The 25,578-nt window shown below is 41.3% G+C and overlaps 1 protein-coding gene across 3 annotated transcripts in view; it reads left to right on the top strand.

The window, feature by feature from the left end:
* The window catches only part of LOC132378469 (uridine phosphorylase 1-like), a 61,304-nt gene that overhangs the window by 8,700 nt on the left and 27,026 nt on the right, over positions 1–25,578 (top strand). For 2 of the 3 annotated variants that reach the window (XM_059945404.1, XM_059945403.1), the window contains 5 exons: positions 1,916–1,970; positions 10,061–10,178; positions 10,265–10,423; positions 12,448–12,562; positions 19,076–19,285. In XM_059945404.1, coding sequence (XP_059801387.1) covers positions 1,924–1,970; positions 10,061–10,178; positions 10,265–10,423; positions 12,448–12,562; positions 19,076–19,285 — 649 coding nt within the window. In that variant the 5' untranslated portion in view covers positions 1,916–1,923. The remainder of the gene's footprint in view (positions 1–1,915; positions 1,971–10,060; positions 10,179–10,264; positions 10,424–12,447; positions 12,563–19,075; positions 19,286–25,578) is intronic. The other variant, XM_059945405.1, reaches the window with a different exon arrangement.

Genomic DNA, 25,578 nt, shown 5'->3' with positions numbered 1-25,578 from the left:
CTGCATACAACAGTTTTTTTTTTGCTTTTATGCTATGTATAAACAAACTATAATGTGCTACATTTATGAAATTGATGAACTCCTGCAGAGAAAACGAAATTACATTTCTGCATGCAACAAAAACATTTTGAACTCCGAACAAAAGACGTTGGGTTGAAGGTTACTCCATAGTTAGCCTACCTTCGATCGAAAAATTAAAATAAATCGCGCACTGGCGGGTGTCAGGGATTGGCAGTGGTGACGTATATTAATAGCGATAAAAAACACGTGGCGGTGCGCTACACGCAGCGCTAAGATAACGACACTGCAGTCAAAGATAACTTTATTCGAACTGAACAGCCTTGCTTTAAAGCCTCCCTCAACCCGCCCTCCATGGGCGCGGATGTTCCAAAAGACACGTACTCACAAACCCCCGTAGGCTATCTCCCTTAGCCAGAACGGTGGCTAATTGTGAGCCGGTTCGGATGTACCAGGAAATGGTGTCGCCACAACGTTTTATTTAGATTGTACAAGATCACCATAATATTCAAATTTCGAATTACATTTCAAAAACTAACAAACCATGGGGAGCCGCAGCACAGAGATGAAAGAGCACATGCGGCTCCGGAGCCGCGGGTTGCTGACCCCTGGTCTAGTGGTAGGGTTATCTTAAAGCCTATTATTTTAACCATCTCCAGCTGAATTCCTACTAAGAGTGGGAAGTTAAATTAGTGATTTCTCTTTGTTCTCTTCATATGGATACCGTTAAGAGTTTGCAGTATTTTTGTAGCATTAGAGCGCATTCTCGAATTAGTTGCCACTCTTCCCTGAATGTGTAGTGATAGTGTTTTAACAGATGTTGGGGCACTGCTCTTGATGGAGGCAGTGGTGGTAAGAGTACCGACAGTTCTAAACGGTGACACTGGTAACGGCAGCAGCAATAATGGTGATTGTGACAGCAGTGGAGTGGAATAATGGTAAGTATTTGAGCAGATGGCTTGTCAGAACAAGTGAGATGAGTAAAGCAGTTTTCCCTCTTTGCTAACTAGATAGTGACACAAATAGTGTAGCCCATTTGATTCAGGCCCATGAAAAGACTAGAAATGTTGAAGCTGGCTATGTTTCACAATTGGATGACAAATTATCAGTCATTTCGTTTTGAACAGAAGTGTGAATGAGACATTCTAAAACATGCTAGAGGAAGAGTTTGTTTTCTCAGTAATTTCATTTCAATGGGATTGACCTAAGTCTGATAGAATATGATGTCTTTTAAAACGTTATGGAACAGGTAGTAATATTTGTGTTTTTTGTTGATAACGGTGCATTGTCAATATGAAAATCCTCCCCATTTCAATTACTTTAAATGTTTTGCAACTTTATTATTTTTTTATATGTGGCAATGAATCTGGCCTTCAGTACAAGGTATTTATTTCCATGCCTAATTGAGTGAGTGGCAGGGATTGTATATGTGGAAAGTTGTTGATGAGTATTGGCAAATATGTATTGCAGAGGCTAAAGGGTTAGAAATTATAGCTGATATTTATTGCTGGGTGTATGTTTTTCTTCAAGTCCATCTCATTCGTTTGGGTTAGACATATGGAGCAAAACCTCTAGGTGATAGTGTGAAAATTGGAAGTTTGGTTAACAGCAAGAACACAGGAAACCACAAAGGACCCTAAAATTTTCAAGTATATACAGCCACTGCAAGTATGTACACATGGATGGAGGTATAGAAAAGTTAAGAGTGAAGTTGTGTTATTTGTTTTCTATAGTTTTGCCTCAAATTATGACCAGGGACAAATATTGTGCATCTGTCCAGCAGGTTTCTGAGATTTCTGGGGGCCCATAGGTAGCATAAACGTTCAACTATTCAATGTATTATATGTTTACATTTACTTGCTATTCTGTCATTAAATGGTTAACATTTTTATTTCAGTGTACGCAATGGCATGTCCCAAGAAGGATGCACATAAAAAGGAGACGAGCGTTGTGTAAGAAATGCCATATTCTTTGCTATTCTTCATTCACTCAAACTGGGTCGCAGTAAAGCAGATTAATGGCTGGTAGCTTGAACTGAGTATTTCTCCCATCCTTAGCAAAATAATGGGACAGATTTTGCAGAGAGATACTCTATTATCAGCAAAATTGCTGGTGGATGCCCATAGTGAAACCGGGATTTCGGTGCTGATGCGCACGTACACCGGTTGTGGTTGAGTATCTGCAATGGATTGGCTGGCAGTTTCCTGAATGAGTGGTGGGTGGCCTGGCCAGTGTAAATTCCCCATGTAGTAGAATGCATCACAGTATCCATTGGGTCAGCAGTGGATGCTGGGCTTGCGGTCTGAAAATTGTTAAGGGTAGGACTAACGTTACTTAATCGTCAGTGTAGTCTCTATGGGCTGAAGGACCTGTTTGGACTTTTATGAGTAGCTGATAGGGGTACACAGCCATTTCACCAATATTGCCAATGTAAATGATTCCAGTCCATTTCCATTTTCTACTGTTGACCTAACAATGAATCATCGGTAGGGTGTGGCTTGTTTGGGGAACTGACAGATGACTGTGTCAGTTCAGCACAGTACTGAGAGTTATGAAACTAATTACACAAATGGGACTCAGCTGCTTGACTACGTAATTCCTATCCACCTCTGCGATATCATTTTCTGTGTCAACACATTTACTGCTTCATCCACCTGTAACTACTAATAGATTCCTCATTGTGACCATGAATTTCATTTTTTATATCCTGCCTGCCTGTCTAGATAGGTGTCCAAGCTAAAGAGATTAATTCATTGAAGCCCAGCTTCAGGGCTCATATTGTCAGTTTAAAATAGCCAAGTTAGGCAGTGATTTTGGTTTGGCTTATTGTAAATTGACTTAGTTGACTAACCTTTGTGTGGGACTAAACAATGTCAATACAGTGGAAGCAAATCTTTGTAGAAAAATGTATTGCTGAGAACAGCAGATGCTGTTTGTATGTGACTAGTTCAAAATGTGGACTCGTGAACAGGCTGATATAATAGCTTGTTTACTAGGCTGGTTATTCAGAGATCTGGATCAATATATCCAGATATAATTAGTTCACATTCTACATGTGGCAGTTTGAGGGTTTTAATCAATTTGTTTAAAAAATGTCAGTCACGAAATTAAGTGAGCATGAAGTTGCTAAATTAAACAGCCAATAAGTTCATTGCACCTTCTAGAAGAGGAAAGATCAAAATCAAACCATGCTTGCAATTATTAAACTTGTATTAATGCAGTGTTAAAATTAAACACATGTTTATAACAGGGATACTGTTGACGAAAATAGTCAAGGAAAGCGTTACTCGTACTAAGCACCACAAACAAATTGGTGGAGGAACTCAGCAGGTCAGGCAGCATCTATGGAAATGAGTAAACATTTGACCTTTCGGGCCAAGACCCTTCATCAGGACTGAGAAGGAAAGGGGGAAGATGCCAGAATAAAAAGGTGGGGGGTGGGGGAAGGAGGATAGCTGGAAGGTGATCAGAGAAACTATCAAGTTGGAGGCTACCCAGACAGAATATGAGGTGTTGCTCCTCCACCCTGAGGGTGGCCTCACCTTGGCACAAGAGGGTGCCAAGGACCGACATGCAGGAACAAGAATGGGAATGGGAATTACAATATTCAGCCACTGGGAAGTTCTGCTTTTGGCGGATGGAGCGGAGGTGCTGGATGCTATGTGTCCCCCCCAGTTTACGGCGTGTCTCACCAATGTAGAGGAGGCCGCATCGGGAGCACTGGACACAATAGATGACCCCAGCAGATTCGCAGGTGAAGTGTTGCCACACCTGGATGGGCTATTTGGGGCTCCTGAATGGAGGTGAGGGAGGAGGTGGACGAGCTGGTGTAGCACTTGGGCCGTTTGCAGGGATGATTGTCGGGAGGGGCAAATGGATGAGGGATTCATGGAGAGAGTGATGCCTGCAGAAAGCAGGAGGGGAGGGAGAGAGAGGGAAGGATGTGTTTAGTAGTCGGATCCCTTTGAAGATGATGGAAGTTGCGGAGGATGATGCTTTGGATGTGGAGGCTCGTGTTGTCGGTAAGGGCAAGTGGGACTCTATCGTTGCTAAGGCAACGGGAAAATGGGGAGAGCTCAGATGTCCGGGAAATGGAGGAGATGGGGGTGAGGGCAGCATCAATGGTGGAGGAAGGGAAACCCCGTTCTTTGAAGAAGTGGGACATCTCTGATGTCCTGGAAAGGAAAGCCTCATCCTGGGAACAGGTGCAGCAGAGGTGAGGGAATGGAGGAAAGGGAATAGCATTTTTACAGGAGCTATGGTGGGAAGAGGTATAGTCAAGATAACCATGAGATGAGGAAAAACTTCTTGACACAGAGAATGGTGAATCTGTGGAATTCTCTGCCACAGGAAACAGTTGAGGCCGGTTCATTAGCTATATTTAAGAGGAAGTTAGATGTGGCCCTTGTGGCTAAAGGGATCGGGGGTATGGAGAGAAAGCAGGTACAGGGTTCTGAGTTGGATGATCAGCCATGATCATACTGAATGGCGGTGCAGGCTGGAAGGGCCGAATGGCCTACTCCTGCACCTATTTTCTATGTTTCTATGCTAATTGGTAAGTTTTTAAACGATTGCTTGGTACTAATTAATCTAGTAATTTCAGAAAGATACCTGATGAACAGCTGGCCAAGCTGATTGTAGGTAAACCTTGAAGAATTATTTACAGATTAATAGTGTACAGAAGCAAATCATTTTGTCTTTAGAATTGCTTCATGCTAACCAAGGCAGCTTGAATAGTATCAGTCTTACATGACTTAGTCATTTTTGATATTTGTTACATGAATCAATGAAAATATTATTTAGATAGTTTTAACCAGAATAGATAGAGAACTGAAAACAAGAAAATCAAAAATTCTGCTCCAATCTATAAACTTGTAATCAAAATGATGGATTGTGTGGAGTGGGGGAGAGGGTTGTGCGGCAAATAACTGGCTTGCAGAAGAAGGGGTAATTTCCGCAATTTTATTTTGAGGAATCTGTATGCCTCCAAGTTTTATACTTTAATATACAGGCTAGTTTAACAATAAATTTTCTACTATGCCATGTGATAGATTTTCCTTCCATCAGAGCTGACACGTTTACCAGACCAGCAGGTAGCTGCCCTGTGAACTGGGCTTGCTGTCAGATTGAAAACAATTACAGACAGATTAAAGCACAGATGGAGGCTTTATTTTCCCATCAAGAATGTGTAGGCTCCATGCAAAGGCTTTCTAACTAATCCCAATCTCCCCTCCATTCTCAAGGTCCTGCAATTATTTTCCCCATTCAAGTCCTTACTTGGTTCCCTCTTGAACACATGATTAAGTCTGCATTCACTTTCGAGATCCCAACTGTTTGATGTGTAAAGAAGAAAAGCTTTTCCTCTTGTGTTTACTAGTCACCTTTCCTGTATATCACTTGATCCTCATCACTTAAAGCAGTTGTGCTCTGTAGATTTATAGAGACTTCATTGTTTTAGCACAACGCTTTACAGTTCAAACAACCTGAGTTCAGTTTCTGCTGTTATCTATAAGGAGTTTGTATGTTTTCCCCCTGACTCTGGGTTTTCTCCCACTGTCCAAAAGCATACCAGTTGGTCATTTAAATTCTCCAGTGATTAGGTTAGGGCAAAATCGGGAGTTGCTGGGTAGTGTGGTTTGAAGGGCTGGAAGGGTTTACTCCACACTGTATCTCAGTAGATAATAAATGTTTACACCACTTCTAAAATGACTACAGCTTCTCCACTGTGTCCATGCAAGTAAACTCCATAATCCCAAGAACCTTTCTCAAGAAATTTTATTTGGCACTCACTCTAAGGCTTCACATCTTTATGAAAGCATCATGCCTAGAGTTACACACCATGTACAAGTTCTGACCAAGCTAAGAAGGGCTTTCGCACTCTATGCCTCTAACAGATTAGAATAAGCAGACGTCAGTAAAGACTGATATAGAGTACCGTTTGTTTCTTTAACCATCTAGCCACACCCCTCTTACTATCCATAACTTGCCTTTTGCCTCTGGAAGATTTTTGGATTTCTTTATTTTTTAAGTATTTTCAATATTTTCTCATACTTTACTGCTTTCAATTTACCTTATCTCTTTGGTCACCCAGGAGACTTTGCTTTAATTGTCCCACCTGCCTCTCTTCTGGACTGGGGTAGCTGTGATAAGTGGGAACAAGTCTTGATGGAGCATATTAATTTAAATCCTATCCATATTTCCCTGCCTTTGCTGGAGTATCTGGAGCATAAACTGGCCTTTTTAAAGCCCTCATTAAAAAAGCATCTGTAGAAATCCATAAAATATAGAGTGCTATTTCATATCTTTCTTCTTGACAGCATTACAATAACCACTATTAGACACTATTAGATTCAGTTAATTTCTGATGTGATTTCTACAAATGGTACTTAATCTATATTTAACATATTCCTGATACGTTGAAACTCTGCGCTTTCACCAATGTTAATACCAGACAAATGTAAGAATGTTCATGGGTTAAAATTTTGCAACTACCATGACATATTTGTTATTGGAAGGCCTTCTCATTAGAAGGTTGCTGAATATCTCATTCTGCTGTGGCTTGCATGCTCAGAGCTCGGTCGGAAGGTACACGATGGGTGCTGACCATGCACAGTTGTCAGGGCTGGCTGAGTGCCACTTGGAAGCGGAATGACAGCAGCTTACACTATTACTGCTGTTCTTCTGCTCAGTCCGAAAGCTCTTGCCTGTTCAGGTAAACGTTCCCTCCACTGCAGTGAATTTATATAAAACCTGCTTTCTGTAGATAAGCTCAATATTTATAGACTTTAACTGTCATTTATATTAAGTTATTTTCTAGGACCCTACAGCAATTCAGTCAGCCATTTGTAGCTATCATTGTATAAAATATTTGAGTGCACATTTCTAATGATGCTTCATTATTAAATATTAATGCCTCCAGTAGGCAAATTGAATTATGATGGAAAATATACTTGAAGGATCCCAGCTCTTAATTATTATTTTTAATCGTACTTAAGAATCCATGTGGTAAGCATTACCGGCAGCATAAACTAGCTGCACAAGAAGCTTGCTTTAATATTACACCTTCAACCTGTACGAACAGCCCACATCATAAAAGTTGCCAATCCAAAGATGCAGGGCCTCAGGGAGATAAAAGCAAGTTATCAAAGAGATAATGTTTAAAAGTCAATTTAAAAAAAAATTAAAAGGATTAGTGTGGGCATTCCAGACAGTTGTTTCTAGGTAGCAGTTATCATCAGAGAAACACGCAAAATATGTATGTCAGGGTTTGAGTGACCACGTCTTCAGTGGATTGTAAGTTTTAGGGAAGGTTATAAAGGAGAGATAGGCCAAGAAGCATTTTAAAGGCATGGTTAAAGATATTAAATCTGAGACACTCTGAGACTGGGAGCCAGTATTAGTCTATGAGGACAAGACTCGATGTAGGATTCACTGGTGATGTTTTGAATTTATTAAAAGCAAGGAGGGTAGTGCATAAGTAGAACAGAGAGGTGAGAAAGGGAAGATTTCATTATAAGATGGGATTGGCTGTGGGCAGACCGGTATTATTTTTGAGGTAGCTTCGGGAATAAAGAGTATCTGTGCTGGAAACTTCAGTTTGGAAGTGAGTGTGGTGTTAATCCTCTCCCTAGTGCCCAGGGAACAGAATGGAAACTGTGACAAGGGCAGGCTATTTGAGATGGGTGATGGCTTAATTATTCCTTATATACCAAGAAGAAATGACAACTTATGTGGACAAGCATTGTGATGCAGTGACTGACGAGGTTCAACAGAAGTGCTGAAAAGTTTCCCAACTAGAATTTACCAGTGTGCAAACTAACCCTTATCTGTGGATTTGTTGACAAAAGGCAGGATATACATAAAGAAAAGATTTTTACACTTGGGAGGGGCACCTTGATATTGTAGTGAATGGTTCAGTAATCAGTTGAACCAACAAGAAACAAATCTCCCAAGTACTAAACCAAAAAGAAACTCCGGAATTGGTGAAGGGCATCGACCGAAAACGTTGGCTGTTCATTTCACTCCATAGGTGCTTACATACATCTTATGCCAATGTAATACCATCCCAAGCAGAATAACTATTTAGAGACACTATGAATTTCAGAGTAGGATATGGTGACCTATATGTATTTTGATTAAAAAAAACTAACTCTGCATTTTGAAAGAATGCAGATGATTTCTGTTTGAGTTGCTGATATATTGGCATAAAGTGTATATATTTACTCGCTGGATATGTGTGTTATGGAAGGACAATTAATTGCTCATCCCTAATTGCCGTGCTATGAGATGAACCAATAAAGCATGCTTCTAGTGCAATTGGATGGGGAGTTCCTTGACTTTGACCCAATGATAATGATGTGACAATGACATATATATCCAAATTAGGATTGCATGCAAATTAGAAAGGAAGTTTGAGGTAGTTAAGTACTAAGTATTCATTCAAGTGCATGTTCTCATTTTTTTGGAGATAAATCACAAAGCCAAACCTAATGGAAAGCAGAGTCCAAGACTCAAAGTAAAGGCATTTACGTACAGTATGCAAGTTGCTTTTGACTTATAACGTTGAACATACTTACATCTCTTTATTCATGGTATTTGGAGCAGGGCTGAGCTGATTCTGATCCACTACCCAGTGAGCTATAGTCTAAACTGACACTCACATGCTTTTCATTTACTAGCAGAGATACGCATTTGAAACACAAAAGGCAGCAACATCCTTGACATCACAGTAATCAAAAAGCATGTTGCGGGAGGAATGAGGGGGTGGCAGCAGCTTGTATAGAACAAATGCTGTTTTCAGCAAAATTTAGCAAATGGTCCAGAATTTACAGCAAGCCACCCACTCTGGTTGACCTACTAACAAAGCATGTGTTTGGCATCAGTGTGATTTATCCTTTTGATATCTTCCAACACCGAAAGTTCGAAGTATGTATGCATAATGCAACCTTGAGATTCACCTCCTTACTGGCAGCCACAAAACAAGAACCCATTTAAAAAAAAGACCAACAAACACACAATGTACAGAGGGAAAGAAAAAATAATAAAATTAAGCAAATAGAATTTAGAACACAAGTGAAAGCAGATTGCAGATCTGTATTGCTAAGAATGAAAAAGGTGTTTCTCAATATAATACTGTAACATAAAGGAGAGGATTTGGTGGTTGGAGAAAGGGGGAATGGTTCTGCAGGAGGAAGAGGGTGGAATGCATTTGAACAAGTCCTCACAATGAAGAAAACTAGAGACAGTTCTGTGAACTGCAACCTATGCGGTCGGCCCTTCTTATATGCGGGTTCCGCATGCATGGATTCAACCGACTGCGGATCGGGAAAACCCGGAAGTTGAGCATTGTTCGCCTCGCGTCTCGTTCGTTCGTGAGTTGTGTTGTGAGCAAGAGGACGGAGTTTAAGGCTAGTAAGGGATGGCTGGCTAGCTATGTAAAGCGCTACAGCCTCAAGAACTCAAGGATCACAGGAGAATCGGGATTGGCTGATGCCAAGGCAGTATCAGCATTCCCTAAAGAGCAACAATGGTTGTGTCTGTACTGAACAAGTACAGACTTTTTTTTTCTCGTCATTATTCCCTAAACAATACAGTATAACAACTATTTACATAGCATTTACATTGTATTAGGTATTATAAGTAATCTGGAGATGATTTAAAGTATACAGGAGGATGTGCATAGGTTATTTGCAAATACTATGCCATTTTACATAAGGGACTTGAGCATCCGCATTTTTTGGTATCCGCGGGGGGTCCAGGGCCCAATCCCCCGCGGATAAGGAGGGCTGACTGTATTACACTCTCAATATAGGTCAGGCAGTAGGTTCTATCTAGTTTGATAATGTTTCTCTGGTGGTTACATGATTAGCTTTACTTTAAAATATTTTTATGAAGTATAATTAAATGCATTTAGGATGAATTACAAATAAGATGACAAAAGCATTTAGTAACTTCTCAGTTATACATGGGTGCAGTGATTTAAGTACTGTAATACAAAATTTATTCTCAAAATATTACAGTCAATGGTGTATCTTTTTTCCAGAGAACGAAGTGCCTATGTATCAAATCCCTATCTATCGACAATGAAAGAGGATATTTTGTACCATTTTGACCTAGGTACTGGAACTCATGATCTTCCTGCTATGTTTGGTGATGTTAAGGTAAGATATTGGCTTGATTGTTGAAATAACAACACATGGTTTTTTTTTATGGAAAAAGTAAAAAAATATTTCTTCTTTTCTGCCAGTTTGTATGTGTAGGTGGAAGTCCATGGCGAATGAAGTCCTTTAGTCAGTACATGAATGAGTTTTTGGGATTGGGATGTGCCACTGCTGATATTCCTGATATCTGTGCCCACACTGACCGGTATAGCATGTATAAAGTGGGGCCAGTCCTATCCGTCAGTGTAAGTAATTATAAATAATAAGGAATGGAGATAACATTCTGTACCTACATATAGTTTATTAAAGTTTGGTGTACAGTGGTTAAATTATCAGAATGTAGAGTCTTGGACAAATAATCTGAGTTCAGAACTCACTGCAATAAGACCTTGGATTTTCATAATAGAGCAAGAAATCTGCCATCTTCACCAAGCCTGACTTTTGTGTGACTCCAGACCTGGAGTAACGTGGTTAGTTCCGAACTACATTCAGTTCTAAAACCGAAATGTTGAAATAGAGTCCAGACTAATCACTTGACAATGTCTGAGACATCAAATTTGAAGATGGGAAGTTCCTTCCGGGCCAATCAACTTTGCAAAATCCTCCCAGTCTTCCTACTTGGACGTGCGGTCCCAAAGACTAGACAAGAAACAGTTTGACATTGTGTTTAAGGAATCATATATTATGGACAACGTGCAGGAACTACTCAAAAATGATATCATTTACATACCGTCCAACTAGCTAGAAAGACTAATCAGGGTGGGCAGGACAACAGTCGTGGTAATTCACACTGTAGGTGGTAATTCACACTGTAACGGTCTGTTTTTCTGTGAGTGAGGGGGGTCAGGGATTGTTATTGTTGCTGTTATTTCTGTGAGGGAGGGAGTTGGGGGTTGTTATTGTGGCTGTTTTTTCTATGGGGAAGGGATTGGGAATTGTTATTGTTGTGGTTTTTTCTGTGAGGGAGGGATCGAGGAAACTGGTAAACTGGTAAATCCCTGTTGCAATCAAGTCAGAGGATTAAACATGGTTTGGTTAAGAATGGAGAAGGTCATGCTGAAGTATCTGATATGGGGTATGGGGGGAGGGGGGAGGGTGTGGTACTGCCCAGGACTGAAATAAGCTGCAGAAAGTTGTAAGCTCAGTCGTTCCATCATAGGCACTAACCTCCTCGGCATCCAGAATATCTTCAAGGAGCATTGCCTCAAAAAGGCAGCATCTATAAGCTGGCATGCCCTCTTCTCATTGCCACCATCAGGGAGGAGGTACAGGAGCCTGAAGGCACACACTCAACAATTCAGGAACAGCTTCTTCCTCTCTGCCATCAGACTTCGAAATGGATATTGAACCCATGAGCAATACCTCACAATTTTTTCTCTTTCTTTCTGCGCTACTTATTTAACGTTTTAAACTTACTGCAATTGACATATAGCAACAAATTTCACAATGCATATCAGTGATATTGTACCTGATTCTGATTGGGAACCTAGTGAAACGGCAACACAAGAATCTGTTCACGGTAGATACTAAAAACACCACGCAATAGGGAGAGCGAAGCGACTCAGATCAAAGCCTTTTAGTCCAGGATAATGGTGACTAACTAGTTAGGCAGCAAGCTAGAGCAGTGACTCCAGGAAAGCCCAGTCTAACTGACGGCAAGACCCAGCAAGTGTTATGAAGACAAGGCTGAAGCATGCTCAGCCAGAAAGGCTGAGTGGTTGATGTACAGGACTGTGTGAAAGTCGTAGGCACGAATATATAGATCGGGTGCCTAAGACTTTTGCACAGCACTGTATTTGTCAGTGTGCAGTGGAAATAGGGTTTGTAGATCTGGTGGGAGCAAAGGATGTTGGGGATGACGAGGAGGGGTTTGGAACAGGTAGCAGAAAAGGAGTGCCAGGGCAGGGGTGGCACAGGTACCAGTGAGATACCAGGCAAAGTCATTTGATTCCAAATGATTGGTTTATTGATCATTACAGAATGACTTTCTGGTGCTTCCTGCTCCCTCCCCTCTCCCTTCCCCTTTTCCCAATTATAATTCCCCTGTCCCTGCCCCCTTCCCACTCTCAGTCCACGACAGAGACCCATATCAGAATATCATCAGTCACATATGTCATGAAATTTATTTTTAGTGTGACAGCAGTACAGAGCAACCACAAAATTACTACAGTACTATGCAAATGTCTTAGTAACCTAGCTGTATATATGTGCAAATGCAAATATCACGAACATAAAAAGTAAATAACGTTGAATTTCTGCTTTCTTTCAGCACGGCATCGGGATCCCATCGATCTTAATCATGTTGCATGAACTCATCAAGTTGCTTTCCCATGCCAAGTGCTCTGATGTTGTTGCCTTTCGTATTGGCACCTCTGGTGGAATAGGTACAGTATTCTAACGAATGAGTGGTTGTCAACTTTGATAGGTTATTTATCTCAGTGATATATTTTTAGAATATCATGCTTGTTGACACGGAAAAATCACACTTACCTTTGAGATCCCTTGCCAACCTTCCCTCACAGGAGCAGATGTCTCCATCTGTCCATGACACTGAGGAGAATGGACTGTCACACCTGGGATTCCACCCACTCCTTGCTGAGTGTTACCATGTTCACTTACCCCACTGTTACCACCAGGTAGGAGGTACAGAAGCCTGAAAGCACATACTCAGCGATCCAGGAACAGCTTCTTCCCCTCTGTCATCTGATGGACTTTGAACCCTTGGACACTACCTCACTTTTTTATTATTATTATTCAATATATGTATACTGTAATTGATTTACTTATTATTATTTTTAATTTTTTTCTCTTCTATATTATATATTGCATTGAACTGCTGCTGCTAAGGTAACAAATTTCACGTCACATGCCAGTGATAATAAACCTGATTCTGATTAAACTTGAATTCAACACCACTTAAAGAAACTTCCTATCCTCGGTGAAGACCCTCTTTTATCTCCCTAGACAAATGCCACCACTAACTGACACTGACTCAAGCTGACCTGGGTAAGATCATCCGAGCCAGCATATCCTTTGCCCAGTATTATTTTCAAGCCGGGCATCAGCCCAGGTTCATGGAGAAGTGCAGAAGACATACAAAAAAATGATGAAATGCCTGTTTAGATAAGGTAAAAAATCTACAATATTCTTAGTAAACAGCAAAATAAAATGCTTGTAATGTTTACAATAGGCAGAGTGAAGCAACCTCAGAACCGATTGATCAGGTTGAAGGTTCTACAGTGCTCTCACATCTAGTTTTAAATGGTGGGGTGGTAGACAGTTGGGAGAAGGCAGCCCCAAACTTATCTTGATCCTTAACGACGTCAGTTTCTAAAGGCAAAAGTGAAGCATCTGCAACCTTATTGAGCTCGGAGTGTGGTGAGATTATTCATCTTGGCTTCCTCCTGAGAGAAACTCATAGAAGCCAGTCTGAAACTCTAGCCACTTCTCATGACTTGACAAAATAGCTCAGAGAATTGGCTTAAACAAATGCTATTGGAGATATCAGCTTCTGGCTCTAGTTCTCCTAAAGACCTTGTGCTCTAGAACAAATGTATATTTAGCCAAATTAATGTAGTCATCCACCCAGCAGTGTGGCAAATTGCCAGAGTACATCTAGTTCTCAAGAAGTAGAACAAGTCCAGTCTGATTAATTACTGTCTAATTGGTGTTCTCAACCATTAGCAAGATGTCATCAGCACCGGCATATGGTGGCACTCACCGATAACCTGCTCACCGCTGTTGAGCATGGGGTTCCTGATCCTCGGCCGTATCAAGGCTATGCACATCAGTGCAAACGGCAAGGCTGAGTAATTGCAGGCTGAAGAGCTGAGTTTTAGAAGTGAGATGGGGGTTGCTGTCATTGATATGAAGGCAGCATTTGACGAGGTGCAAGGGTCCTTGGTAAAACTGAAAAACACTCCCAGTGGCTGGAGTCATACATCATTCAGAGGCAGAGGGTTGGGTGTCCATGACCACAGCACAAGGACCTCGCTGCAGAAGACCTTCATGAGAGTGTCCTAGACTTCGTCTTCAGTTGCTTCATCAATGATCTATTATTAATGTACGGTTGGAAATGGAGATGTTTGATTCTAATCAGAGTGTCCATCAAATAAGGCGGTCCACAGGCGCACTGTTAAAGGTAGATAGCATTCAGGCATAGACTGAGAAATAGCACGTAATATTTGTGCCGTAAAGATACCAGGCAATGGCCATCTCTTAATTATCCAGCCCTCTTGACTCCCATCCCATCAACAACCCTGAAGATTCATTCCCACCACCGCCACTGCATGGTGGCTACAGTGTTTACCATCTACAAAATGTAATGCAGTGATTTGGCTGGGATATGCTGACAGCATCTCTCAAACCGGCGATGTCTGCTACAAGGGCAGCAGGAGCACAGGGACACCACCACCTGCAGGTTCCCCTTGAAGCCATGCTTCATCTGAGTTGGAAATAAATCGATCATTCGTTGCCAATAGTCCCGAATCCTGCATGTCTCTACTCAACTGCACCAAAGTACTTTCACCAGAATTATTTTAGAAGGTTAAAGGCGTACCTTGTTACCACCCTTTTAAAGAATGAGCAATAAGTGCTGACTTGATTGCCAAGATTCTAAGAAATTAATTATTGTAATAAACTGGGTGGGTGTACCATGACATATATGGACCCAAGCTTAACTGGAATATTTTGGCAGAATGTAGATCTCTCTCACCCAGTCCTGACTCAAATGTTCAGAGTCTAGAGGGCTCACATTAGGCAGCTCAACTCTAATGACATTAAGTCCAGAAAGGCAGCTGAAATTTGCTGCAAGTAACTTGCACAAGCGTGATTACAGAATGATTCAGACGAGTGTTGGAAAGTGAAGCAATGGGGAGGAGACCAAAGGAGGAAGTCTACAGTGAAAATCAGAGGTCCTATGGTGTGGTGAAATTAATTCTGGTAAAGCGTGGTTGTTTTTTCCAGTCAATGTCCAGCTTTGGAGACAGGCATGGAGGGTGAGTGAATCGAGAAGTTAGTTTAAGGTTAGGATATTAGAGTCTGTGCTGTATAACACCTCAGAAGGAAAGCATCTATGAAGACGTTGGTGGCAAAATACGTTGTCCACTAAGATCTATAAATGTGTCTCCCCAAGGGAGGGGTTTTCTGTTCAAGAACAAGTTGAGCTGTATTACAGAGGCCCTTTGGCCCCCTGAGTCAGTACTGACTGACAAACACCCATTTACACTCATTTTTCTACATTAATCCCGTTTTTCATTTTCCCCACGTTCTCATCAATCTCGCCCCCCCCCCACCCCCACCAAGATTCCACCACTCACCTAAGCACCAAGCCAACGTACAGCAGCCAATTAACATAGCAACCCGTGCATCTTTGAGATGTTGGAGCAAACCCGGGTAAATACAGGACAACATGCACTCTCAAGATGGACTTGTGGAGAGAAACAAGATCATCAATCCGAAATGATGATCCTCTAGTTAGAACTTGGGTAAGTTAGAACGAGATAGAAGCAGAGAAGGCTGGAGATAATGAAGAGCATGTTTGTAATAGGGTGGAGACCAAACGAGATGGAATGATATATTCTGTTTCTCCCAGCTGAAAGAAGATTATGAACTAACTTCCCTCTGAACAATACAAAATGTATCATTCAAATCTTCCTTGTTCTCAATTCTGACACAAGCGCCTTCATCATTCTCTGTCTGTCGCTTCAAAATGTATATAGTTTTTGAACTTTTTTCTTAGCTCTGGTGAAAGATCCTCAATCTGATTTTGTTTTCTCTTGATGCTGTCCAAGCTGACGAATTTTCCCAGCATTTTATTTTGTTTGTATTTCAGCATCTAAAGTATTTTTACTTGTGATTGTCACTAAGTTAGCCAATCAGTTGGACTGTTGTCAGCTCAGGAAATTATTTTAGCTGTGGGCGTGAGCTGGCAGCGTGCAGCAATGGAAAGGAAAAGTCAGGGGAGAAGAATTCAGCAAGTCTGATAACACAGAATCCATATGAATGTTATAAAAGAGAATTAAATAGTGGTTTGGAAAAAGCAGAGCATGAAAAGGTGCAGTGAGTAGAAAGATGGGAAAAGGCAGGAGTGCAAACGTGAAGGAGTGCATACCCTGTCCCCATGCTGTGACTCTCCAGCGATCTATATATAAACATTGCACATTAAAGACTGTTATTGCCATTCATAATTGTCCAGAGGGTTAAACTTTACTCATTCATATTTTTAGTGTTTGTTGTTCAAATATCCCTGTCATAAATCTTAAATGTCATGTTTTTGATAAGAAATATATTTCCTGTTGTGCACCTAATTAAATATACTTGATTGTGTAAAACAGTAATTTTACTATGTTACTTGTGTCTCCAGAACCACTGTTCTGGTCAATCCATCCTAAATCTTGAACATAAAATTAATACAACATAAATGAATCTTTAGGTTACTATACTAATATAAAACATGATGTACTGATGTCACGAATCAATAAAAATGAAAAATTGTGTAGGCAGCTGTTGTTTTCCAAGGGATCATGGGTTTGTGCCTCTGGTGGACTGTGTCCTCTCCAGGGTGCAAGCCTGGGTGGGAAGATTTGAAGAACCGGCTGTTGCCCAAGCAGCGGGTTCCCCCTCTCCACATCACTGATGTAGTCCAAGGGAAGGGCAAGCACTGATATAGCTTGTCACCAGTGTCGTGACAGAGGCTGCCAGAGTGAAGTTGTAAACAATATCAAACTGTCTTAGATCCTGGCTCTGGATCTCTTCCTTGGGGTTTGCTCCAGAAGCCTTTCCCATCGGTAGGTATGGTCATTAGGCAGCGGAGGTTTAAAAACAAACTTTTCCTTCTCCTTGGGGGGCTGCCGTCCAAGGCTGACAAGCCCCACCTGCCCAAAGCAACTGGTTTTGAGGTGCCAGTGGTCCCCCTTTGCCAGTGGTCCCCCTTTGCCCCTTCTCTTGTCAGTAGTAACAGTTACGTTAGGCCTAGTAGCTAAGCCACACTTGAAGGCCAAGAGTTGGACTTGGTTGTCAGAGGTTATTAGAGTCACATGCCATTTGGAGCACTTTATAGGCAGTGGGAGCTTATCTCCACTACCACCCCGGCTATGACAACCTTAGGAACCAAAAAGACATGGAAAATTATTGCCTACTTGCCTAGTTATAAGAAATGTTTGATAATATATACACACACCTGGAGATCTTTAAAAATAGAATTTGGCAAATAGCATGAAAAGACAAAGCATATGTAAATAGAGCAAATCATTGTTTGTCTTTGCACTTATGTCATTTTCCTTGTATTTATAAAAACAAACATGAAAAAATATTGTATTAAGAAGAATCTAACAGTTCTTTAGCAGTGTAAGTCAGTGAAATGACCAGGTGTTATGTGTTGATCTAAGAGAAGTGACAGGACCCCTCAGCCCCCTTCATTACGTGTCCTGTTCCACACAGGAAATGAGGATACATCCGGTCACCTAAGCAACCACATGCAGCAACTGATATAAGTGACTGAGGTCAATAATATGATTTTTGGACCTTGAGTAGTAGTTGGTTTCATCCAATGAATGAATGCCTCAGGGATAGCATGGCTCGGAGGTGGCCATCCAACAACCCAAGTGTCTCTGGAAAGAAAGGGAATGAGTGACCAGTTGACCAACTGGGCGCATCAGGTAGGAGGTGCAGGAGTGCATCGCACTCTATTGGCTCTACAGGTGAGTGTAGGCTGAGCCAAGCACATGGGTGACTGAGCTGTAGGGGTTGCTGATAGGAAGGTCAAAGACAGCTAGAGGGGAGGGGAAAGGAGAAATACTTTCCTATATCCTTAAATGTAATCCAGGCTAAGGATGTCATTGAACAACTGTAAAGCATTCTGAGAGAGAAGGGTGAAGAGGCAGGGGTTATTTGTAAGTTGTTTCATGGCCTATTTTGTACCAATGACATGAGTAGAATGGTGGCTGGGGCCTTCCAAGAAGATTACAAAGAGGTGGAAATGAAATTAAACTCAGGATTTCAATGATGGGAGTCTGAGAATTAGAGGGCGACGACTGCACTAAGTGAGGGTACTGGTTTCCTGATTCAGAAAAACGAGATTCTGCAGATGCTGGAAATCCAGAGTGCTGGAGCAACTCAGCAGGTCAGGCAGCTTCTATAGGGAGGAGTAAAGAGTCAACATTTCAGACCGAGACTGAGGAAGGGGAAAATGCCAGAATAAGAAGCTTGGGGGAGAGAAAGGTGTCCAGCAGAAGGTGATAGGCGAAAACTAGCAGGGAAAGGGGATGAAGCAAAAAGCTGGGTTTGAGTAGTTTGAATCTCACCCTTATAGCTGGGGAATTTAAAATTGATGAACTACATAAAATCCAGATTTGTGTTTTAGCATTAATCTCAGTGATGAGCTATTATCTCAAAAAGCATTGTCATAATATCAGTCTGGACTCCTACTATTCTTAGGGGGAAGAAAATCTGCCATCCTTACCTGGTCTAGCCTGTGCTCCAGATGCACCAGTGTGGTTGACTCCTAGTTGTTCCCTAAGCTCAAGGATATTTGGAGACAGATAAAAGTCACCAGTATTGCCAGGAACAAGTGAACAATACAAAAATTAACAAAGTGATGCCTTGTGCAAGAATACTGTGTGATGTTGGCATCATGCTGATATGCAATTACTTACAATAGTGTTAGTGACAAAACTTGGTTTGATTTATTTAGCCTCTGTTGGATCAGATTTCTATGGTCCCATGCTTGACAAGTCTGTTTCACTTTTTTCAAAAAGCGGTCAGTCTTAAGCCACCATTCTTTTCAAATCCTGTGTACTACTTTCTTCCTAGCACACATGTATAAGCTATGAATGAATCTCAAATCAAATTATAGAAGACTGTGGTTTTTGAAGACACCTTTTTTTTTCATTTTTCAGGTGTGCAGCCAGGTACAGTTGTGGTCACCAAAAAGGCGGTGAATCCTTCCTTTAATCCTGTCTTTGAACTGGTTGTATTGGGGGTAACAAAGTCTTATCCAACTACACTCAGTGAACCACTGGCTCAAGAAATGCTTAACTGCAGCAAGGAACTTGGCAAGTTCGACACTGTCTCTGGAAATACGCTGTGCACATCAGATTTTTATGAAGGTAGGAAATACGCTCGTAAAGTACACTTAACTATATTGCAGGCTTTGGATTGGTTCACTTAAGTCTAAATGAAACAAAATTATCAAGCAGTATGAAAGAAGCACGATATATCACTTTAGTTGATTAGGTCTCAGCGGAAGTATTGTAGGTAGTTCTGAGGCCCATATGTCAGGGAAAGGCCTTACAAAAATTTAGAAGAGATTTGCTAGGATATTAGTAATGCATTGGATTTTAGTTATAAAGTTGTAACTGAAAAAGTCAAGTTCTGTTTTGGCTAGAATTTATCTCATCATAGTTTATTTAGGGAGCTTAAGGTAAAGGAAACCTAAGGAGGCAGTGACTACAATATTATCAAGTTCACTCTGCAGTTTAAAAGGGAGAAGCTAAAATCAGAAGTGTTTACAGTGGAGGAAAGGGAAGCTACAGAGGCATGAGAGAGGAACTGACGAAGGTTAGTCGGAAGGGAACAATTAGCAGGGATGATGGCAGAGCAGCAATGGCTGGAGTATCTGGGAGTAATTCAGAAGGTGCAGGATTGGTTCATCCCAAAGAAAAAGAAGAAGCATTTTAAAGGGAGGATGAGGTAATCTTGGTTGTCAAGGGAAGTCAAAAATAACATAAAAGCAAAGTACAATATTGCAAAAATTAGATAAGAGGTGGAGGATTGGAAAGCTTTTAAAATCAACAGAAAGCAACTAAAAAGCAATAAGGAAAGGAAAGATGAATTATGTACGTAAGCTAAAATATAAAAGAGGATACCAACATTTTTCTCAGATACATGAAGAGTAAAAGAGAGGCAAGAGAGGATATCGGACTGCTGGGAAATGGCGCTGGAGTGGTAGTAATGGCGCCAAAGACATGACGGACACACTCAATAAATATTTTGCATCAGTATTCACTTCAGACATCAGCAATATGCCTGAAAATCAGGAGCAGGAGTAAGTGTAGTCGCTGTTACTAAGAAAATGGTGCTTGGGAAACTGGAAGTTCTAAAGGTAGATAAGTCGCCTGGGCCAGATGGTGTACATCCCAGGGTTATGAAAGAGGTGGCTGAACAGATTGTGGATGTATTAATATTGATCTTTCTAGAGTCACTAGATCTGGATTGGCTCTGCAGGACTGGAAAATTGAAAATGTTACTCCACTCTTCAAGAAGGGATGGAGGCAAAGACTGGAATTTATAGGCCAGTTAGCCTGACTTCAGAGGTTGGCAGGATGTTGGAGTGCATTATTAGGGATGATGTTTTGGGAGTATGTAGATGCGCATGATAAAATAAGTCAAAGACAGTATGGTTTCCTTAAGGGGAAATGTTGCCTCACAAATCTTTTGGAATTGTTTGAGAAAAAAAGAGGCAGTATAGACAAAGGACAAAGATGTGATTTACTTGGATTTTAGAAGGCCTTTTTGCAAGGTGCCACATATGAAGGCAAAGAGCGGGGATATTGGGGATAATAATAATAATAATAATAATAATAATAAAGATAGTAATTAGGACGACTTGAGAGTTAGGGGTCAAAAGTTTAAGGGTAACGCAAGGGGGAATTTCTTTACTCAGGGAGTGGTAGCTGTATGGAACAAGCTTCCAGTAGAAGTGGTAGAGGCAGGTTCAGTATTGTCATTTAAAGAAAAATTTGTTAGGTATATGGACAGGAAAGGAATGGAGGGTTATGGACTGAGTGTGGGCCAGTGGGACTAGGTGAGAGTAAGCGTTCAGCACGGGCTAGAAGGGCCGCGATGGCCTGTTTCCGTGCTGTAATTATTATATGGTTATATAAATGGGGCCTTTTCTGGTTGGCTGCCAGTGACTAATGGTATTCCTCAGTGGTCTATTCTGGGACCACTTCCTTTCACATTATATGTCAATGATCTGGATGATGGATATGATGGCTTTGTGGCCAAGTTTGCAGATAATACAAAGATAGGTGGAGGGGCGGGTAGTGTTGAGGGAGCAGGGTGTCTATAGAAGGACTTGAACAGATTAGGAGAATGTGAAAAGTAGTGTCAGATGGAAAACAGAATAGGGAAGAGTATAATCATGTCCTTTGCTCGAAGAAATAAAGATGTAGATTATTTTCTAAATGGGTAGTAAATTCAGAAATCAGAGGTGCAAATGGGCTCAAGAGTCCTAGTGCAGGATTTCCTGAAGGTTAACCTCTGGTTGAGTCAGTAGTAAGGAAAGCAAACACAATGTTAGCATTCAATTCACGTGGATGTACTGTAATGCTGTAGCATTAGAGGACATTAGACAAACTGCATTTGGAGTATGCTGAATAGTTTTGGCCTGCTTGTCTTAGAAAGGATATGCTTCTGTTCTAGAGGGACCAGAGGGTGTTCTTGAAAATTATCCTGGGAATTAAAGGGTTAATGTTGAAGAGCGTTTAATGGCTTTGAACCTGCATTCGCTGGAATTTAGAAGAATGGGGCAGGGTGCAGATCTCATTGAAACCGATCGAATATTGAAAAGTTTACATAGAGTGGATAGGGAGATTATGTTTCCAGTAGTGGGAGAGTCTAGGAGCAGAGGCCACAGCCTCAAAGTACAAGGACGTCCCTTCAGAACAGCGATGAGAAGAAACTGCTTTAGCCAGATGGTGGTGAGTCTGTCGAATGCATCGCCGCAGACGGCTATAGAGACCTTTATTGGGTATATTTAAAGTAAAGGCTGATAGGTTAAGACGATTGGGACAGATAATAAATCAGCCATTATTGAATGTTAGGGCAGACTCAATGGGCTGAATGGCCTACCCCTGCTTCTATATCTTATTCCCTTAACAGGATAAGGGCGTTTTGATTGATCAGAAGGTGAAAAATAATTTCTCATGTGATTGGATCAACAACTAGAGGTCATAAATTCAAAATGTGTGCTATGTAATTAACTTTACATGGTTAATGCACCAATTCCTGTTTTTTTTGTTTCCTCCTTCACTATTGCAGATTGCTAGTTGCAGGGTCATAGTGCCAAGCAGGCGTCTATACCTACAGAGCCAGAATGTGGCATCGGCAGAAATGATAAACAGCTGCTGATTAGTAGAGATCAGGCTTTTAATCGCAATTGGTGTGCACCAGTTAGGATGTGATCAGAGCATAATCAACTAAGTAGATGGTCAATGTGGAGTTCCCATGTCTGGTCCCCAAAACTTGGGAAGTTTTCAAGCAAATTGAAGTCTCCTTTAATACTGAAGCAGGTCTAGCATGCATGGAAGTAAATTATGGCAGCATGTTCTAAGTGTTTATCTCGGGTCGCTGGGTGTGACAATATTTATCTAGTTGTCTCCATAAGTTATTTCATCAAATGCACAGGTGACTTAGAAAGCAAATTGCAATGGCAGACTTGTTAAGTCCTTAATATTTTCCAAACTTATAAACTATAGGAAGACTGAGGAAAGACTCTAGTTCAAAGAAAACTTATTATCAAAGTACATATACTGTATGTCACCATGTACAACCCTGAGAATCGTTCCCTGCGGGCTTTCACAATAAATACAAGAGACAACAAAATCAGTGAAAGTCTGCCTCCAACAGGACAGACAAACAATCACTGTGTAGCATGCAGCAAACTGCTAATACAAAAAAAAGAAAATAAATAATAATAAATAATTAAGCAATGAATATGGAGAACATGAGATGAAAAGTCTTTGAAAGTGAGTCCATAGATTGTGGGAATGGTTCAGTGATGGGGCAAGTGAAGTTGAGTGAAGTTATCCTCTTTGGTTCAAAAGCCTTTCAGTTGAAGGGTAGTAACTGTCCCTGAACCTGAGGCTCCTGTACCACGTTTCTGATGAGAAGAGAGCATGTCCTGGATGGTGGGAAACCCTGATGACAGATGCTGCTTTCCTGCGACAGCAGTCTGGTTAGACGAGTTCAGTGTTGGGGTCGGCTTTACCTGTGATGGACTGGGTTGTATCCACTACTGTTTGTTGGCATTTCTGTTCAAGGACATTGGTGTTTCCGTACCAGGCCATGATGCAACCATTTACTACTCTGCACCACACATCTACAGAAATTTGTCAGATTTTCAGATGACATGCTGAATCTTAGCAAATTTCTAAAAAAACAGAAGTGTTGCCATGCCTTCTTTGTAATGGCACTTGCATGCTGGGCCCAGGACAGATTCTTTGAAATGATAACACTGAGGAATTCAAAGTTGCTAACCCTCTCCTCCTCTGATTCCTTGATGAAGACTGGCTCATGGACCTCTGATTTCCTCCTCCTGAAGTCAATAATCAGCTCCGTGGTCTTGCTGACATTGAGTGAGAGGTTGTTGTTGCGGCACCACTCAGTCAGATTTTCAATCTCCCTCCTATGTGTTGATTCATCACCACCTTTGATTCGGCCAGTGGTAATGTTGTCGCGAATAAACTTAATCATAGCTTTACAATCATAAATATAAAGTGAATAGAGCAGGGGGCTAAGCACATAGCCTTGTGGTGCTCCTGTGCTGAAGGAGATTGTGGAGGAGATGTTACTGCCAATCTGAACTGACTGTGTTCTGCAAGTGAAGAAATCAAGGATCCAGTTACACAAAGAGGGTATTGAGGCCTAGGTCTTGAAGCCTAGGTTTTGAGGGGGTGATAGTATTGAATACCGAACTATAGTCAATAAAGAGCATCCTGCTAAAAGCATCTTCTCTGTCCAGGTATGCCAGGGTTCAGTGAGGAGCCAATGAAACAGTGCCTGCTATTGACCTGTTGTGTCAATAGGCAAATCGAAGCAGATCCAAGTTGCTTTTCAGGCAGGAGTTGATATGTTTCTTCACCAAACTTTTGAAGCATTTCACCACAGTGGATGTAAGTGAGACTGAACGATTGAGCCAGGTTACCATGTTCTTCTTGAGCACTGGTATAATTGAAGCTTGAAGCAAATGGGTAGGTCAGACTGCCAAAGTGAGACGTTAAAGTTCTCTATGAATTCTCCAGCCTGCTGATCAGCGCAGGTCTTGGATATATGGTCAGGTACCCCATCTGGGTCAGAAGCTTTCTGTAGGTTCTCCCTCTTGAAGTATGCTATCACGTTGGCCTCAGAGACTGAAATCACAGGGTTTTGTGTGTATGGGAGTTCATGAAGGTGACTCCATGTTTTGACAGTCAAAGCGAGCCATTGTTGGAGGTGATAGCATTCAAGCCCTGCTGCAGCTGTTGAGCATAATTTAATTTTGGTCCAGAGTTGCCACTTTGCACATGGGTTGGCTTTCCAGAGATTGTACCTGGACCTCTTGTATTTTACTTGGTCAACAGACCTGAATGCCACTGATCAGGCCCTGAGCAGATTGCAGATCTCATGGTTCATCCAGGGCTTCTGGTTAGGGAGAGACTCTGAATGATTTGTGGGGTCACATTTGTCTATAAGTTTTTTAAAAAACCATGACAACTGTTGTGTATTTGTTCAGATCCTCTGATGAGTCCTTGAACAGGGCCCAGTCCACCAACTCCCGTGACCACCACTTCATTGCCACACTCTGGAGCCTTGCTCTTACCTGTAAGTGGGTAGGAGGAGGACATCCAAGTGACCAGATTTCCTGAAATGTGGTCTAGGTATGGAACAGTGAACATTCCTTTTCCGAGTATAGCAGCAATCAACTGTGTTGGGACCACTGGTGCTGCAGGTTATATGTAGATGATAATTGGGTCGGGATTTCTTCAAACAAGCCTGATTGAAGGTCCTAACAATGATATGGAAGGTGTTGTGGTAGGCTGTTTCTTGTTTGCCGATGTCAGTACCTCGAGCGACTGCTTAAGATCAGCCCTTGCCAGTATATAAACTGCAGTCAGGATAATGGAGGAGCTATAAAGGTTAGTACTTAGTCTGAAGGTGTACGAGGACAGGAAGCAAGAGTGCGACAAGTCTGCTGAGTTTGAGCATCACAGTGTTAATCATGAAACACCAACCCCCCCCCTCCCCCCCACCACCACCACCACACTATATAACTGAGGTAAAATTTCTCTCCCTTTAACTTCTGTTCTTCTTGAGAATAACTGAAATATTCTAGGAGCCTATTTGATCTTTTCTTCTTATATCCATAAGGAAACATTTATGACATGCAAACCTTCTAGCTGATAGGAGAAGGATTGAAGTTCTCTGCTGAATTTGGTTTTGATAACGATTCTGAAAGAATTTCTCTTGCTTTCAGATTTGTCTAGGTACAAAATAGTTTAGTACTCTGAACTTAAGATCAATGTTCCCATTGGGAGAAAGGGTTTTAGTGATGGTTGTTGATTGTGAATTGGAAATCATGAAAATTTCTGTTGAAAATCTCAGAGCTGTTGAACAATTAGTCTATTGCCTTAATCAGGAG

The sequence above is a fragment of the Hypanus sabinus genome, chromosome 20 (assembly GCF_030144855.1).
Source record: "Hypanus sabinus isolate sHypSab1 chromosome 20, sHypSab1.hap1, whole genome shotgun sequence".
Taxonomy (NCBI): Eukaryota; Metazoa; Chordata; class Chondrichthyes; order Myliobatiformes; family Dasyatidae; genus Hypanus; species Hypanus sabinus.
The sequence above is the reverse complement of the archived record's forward strand: the minus strand, read 5'-3'. Positions and strand labels throughout refer to the sequence as shown.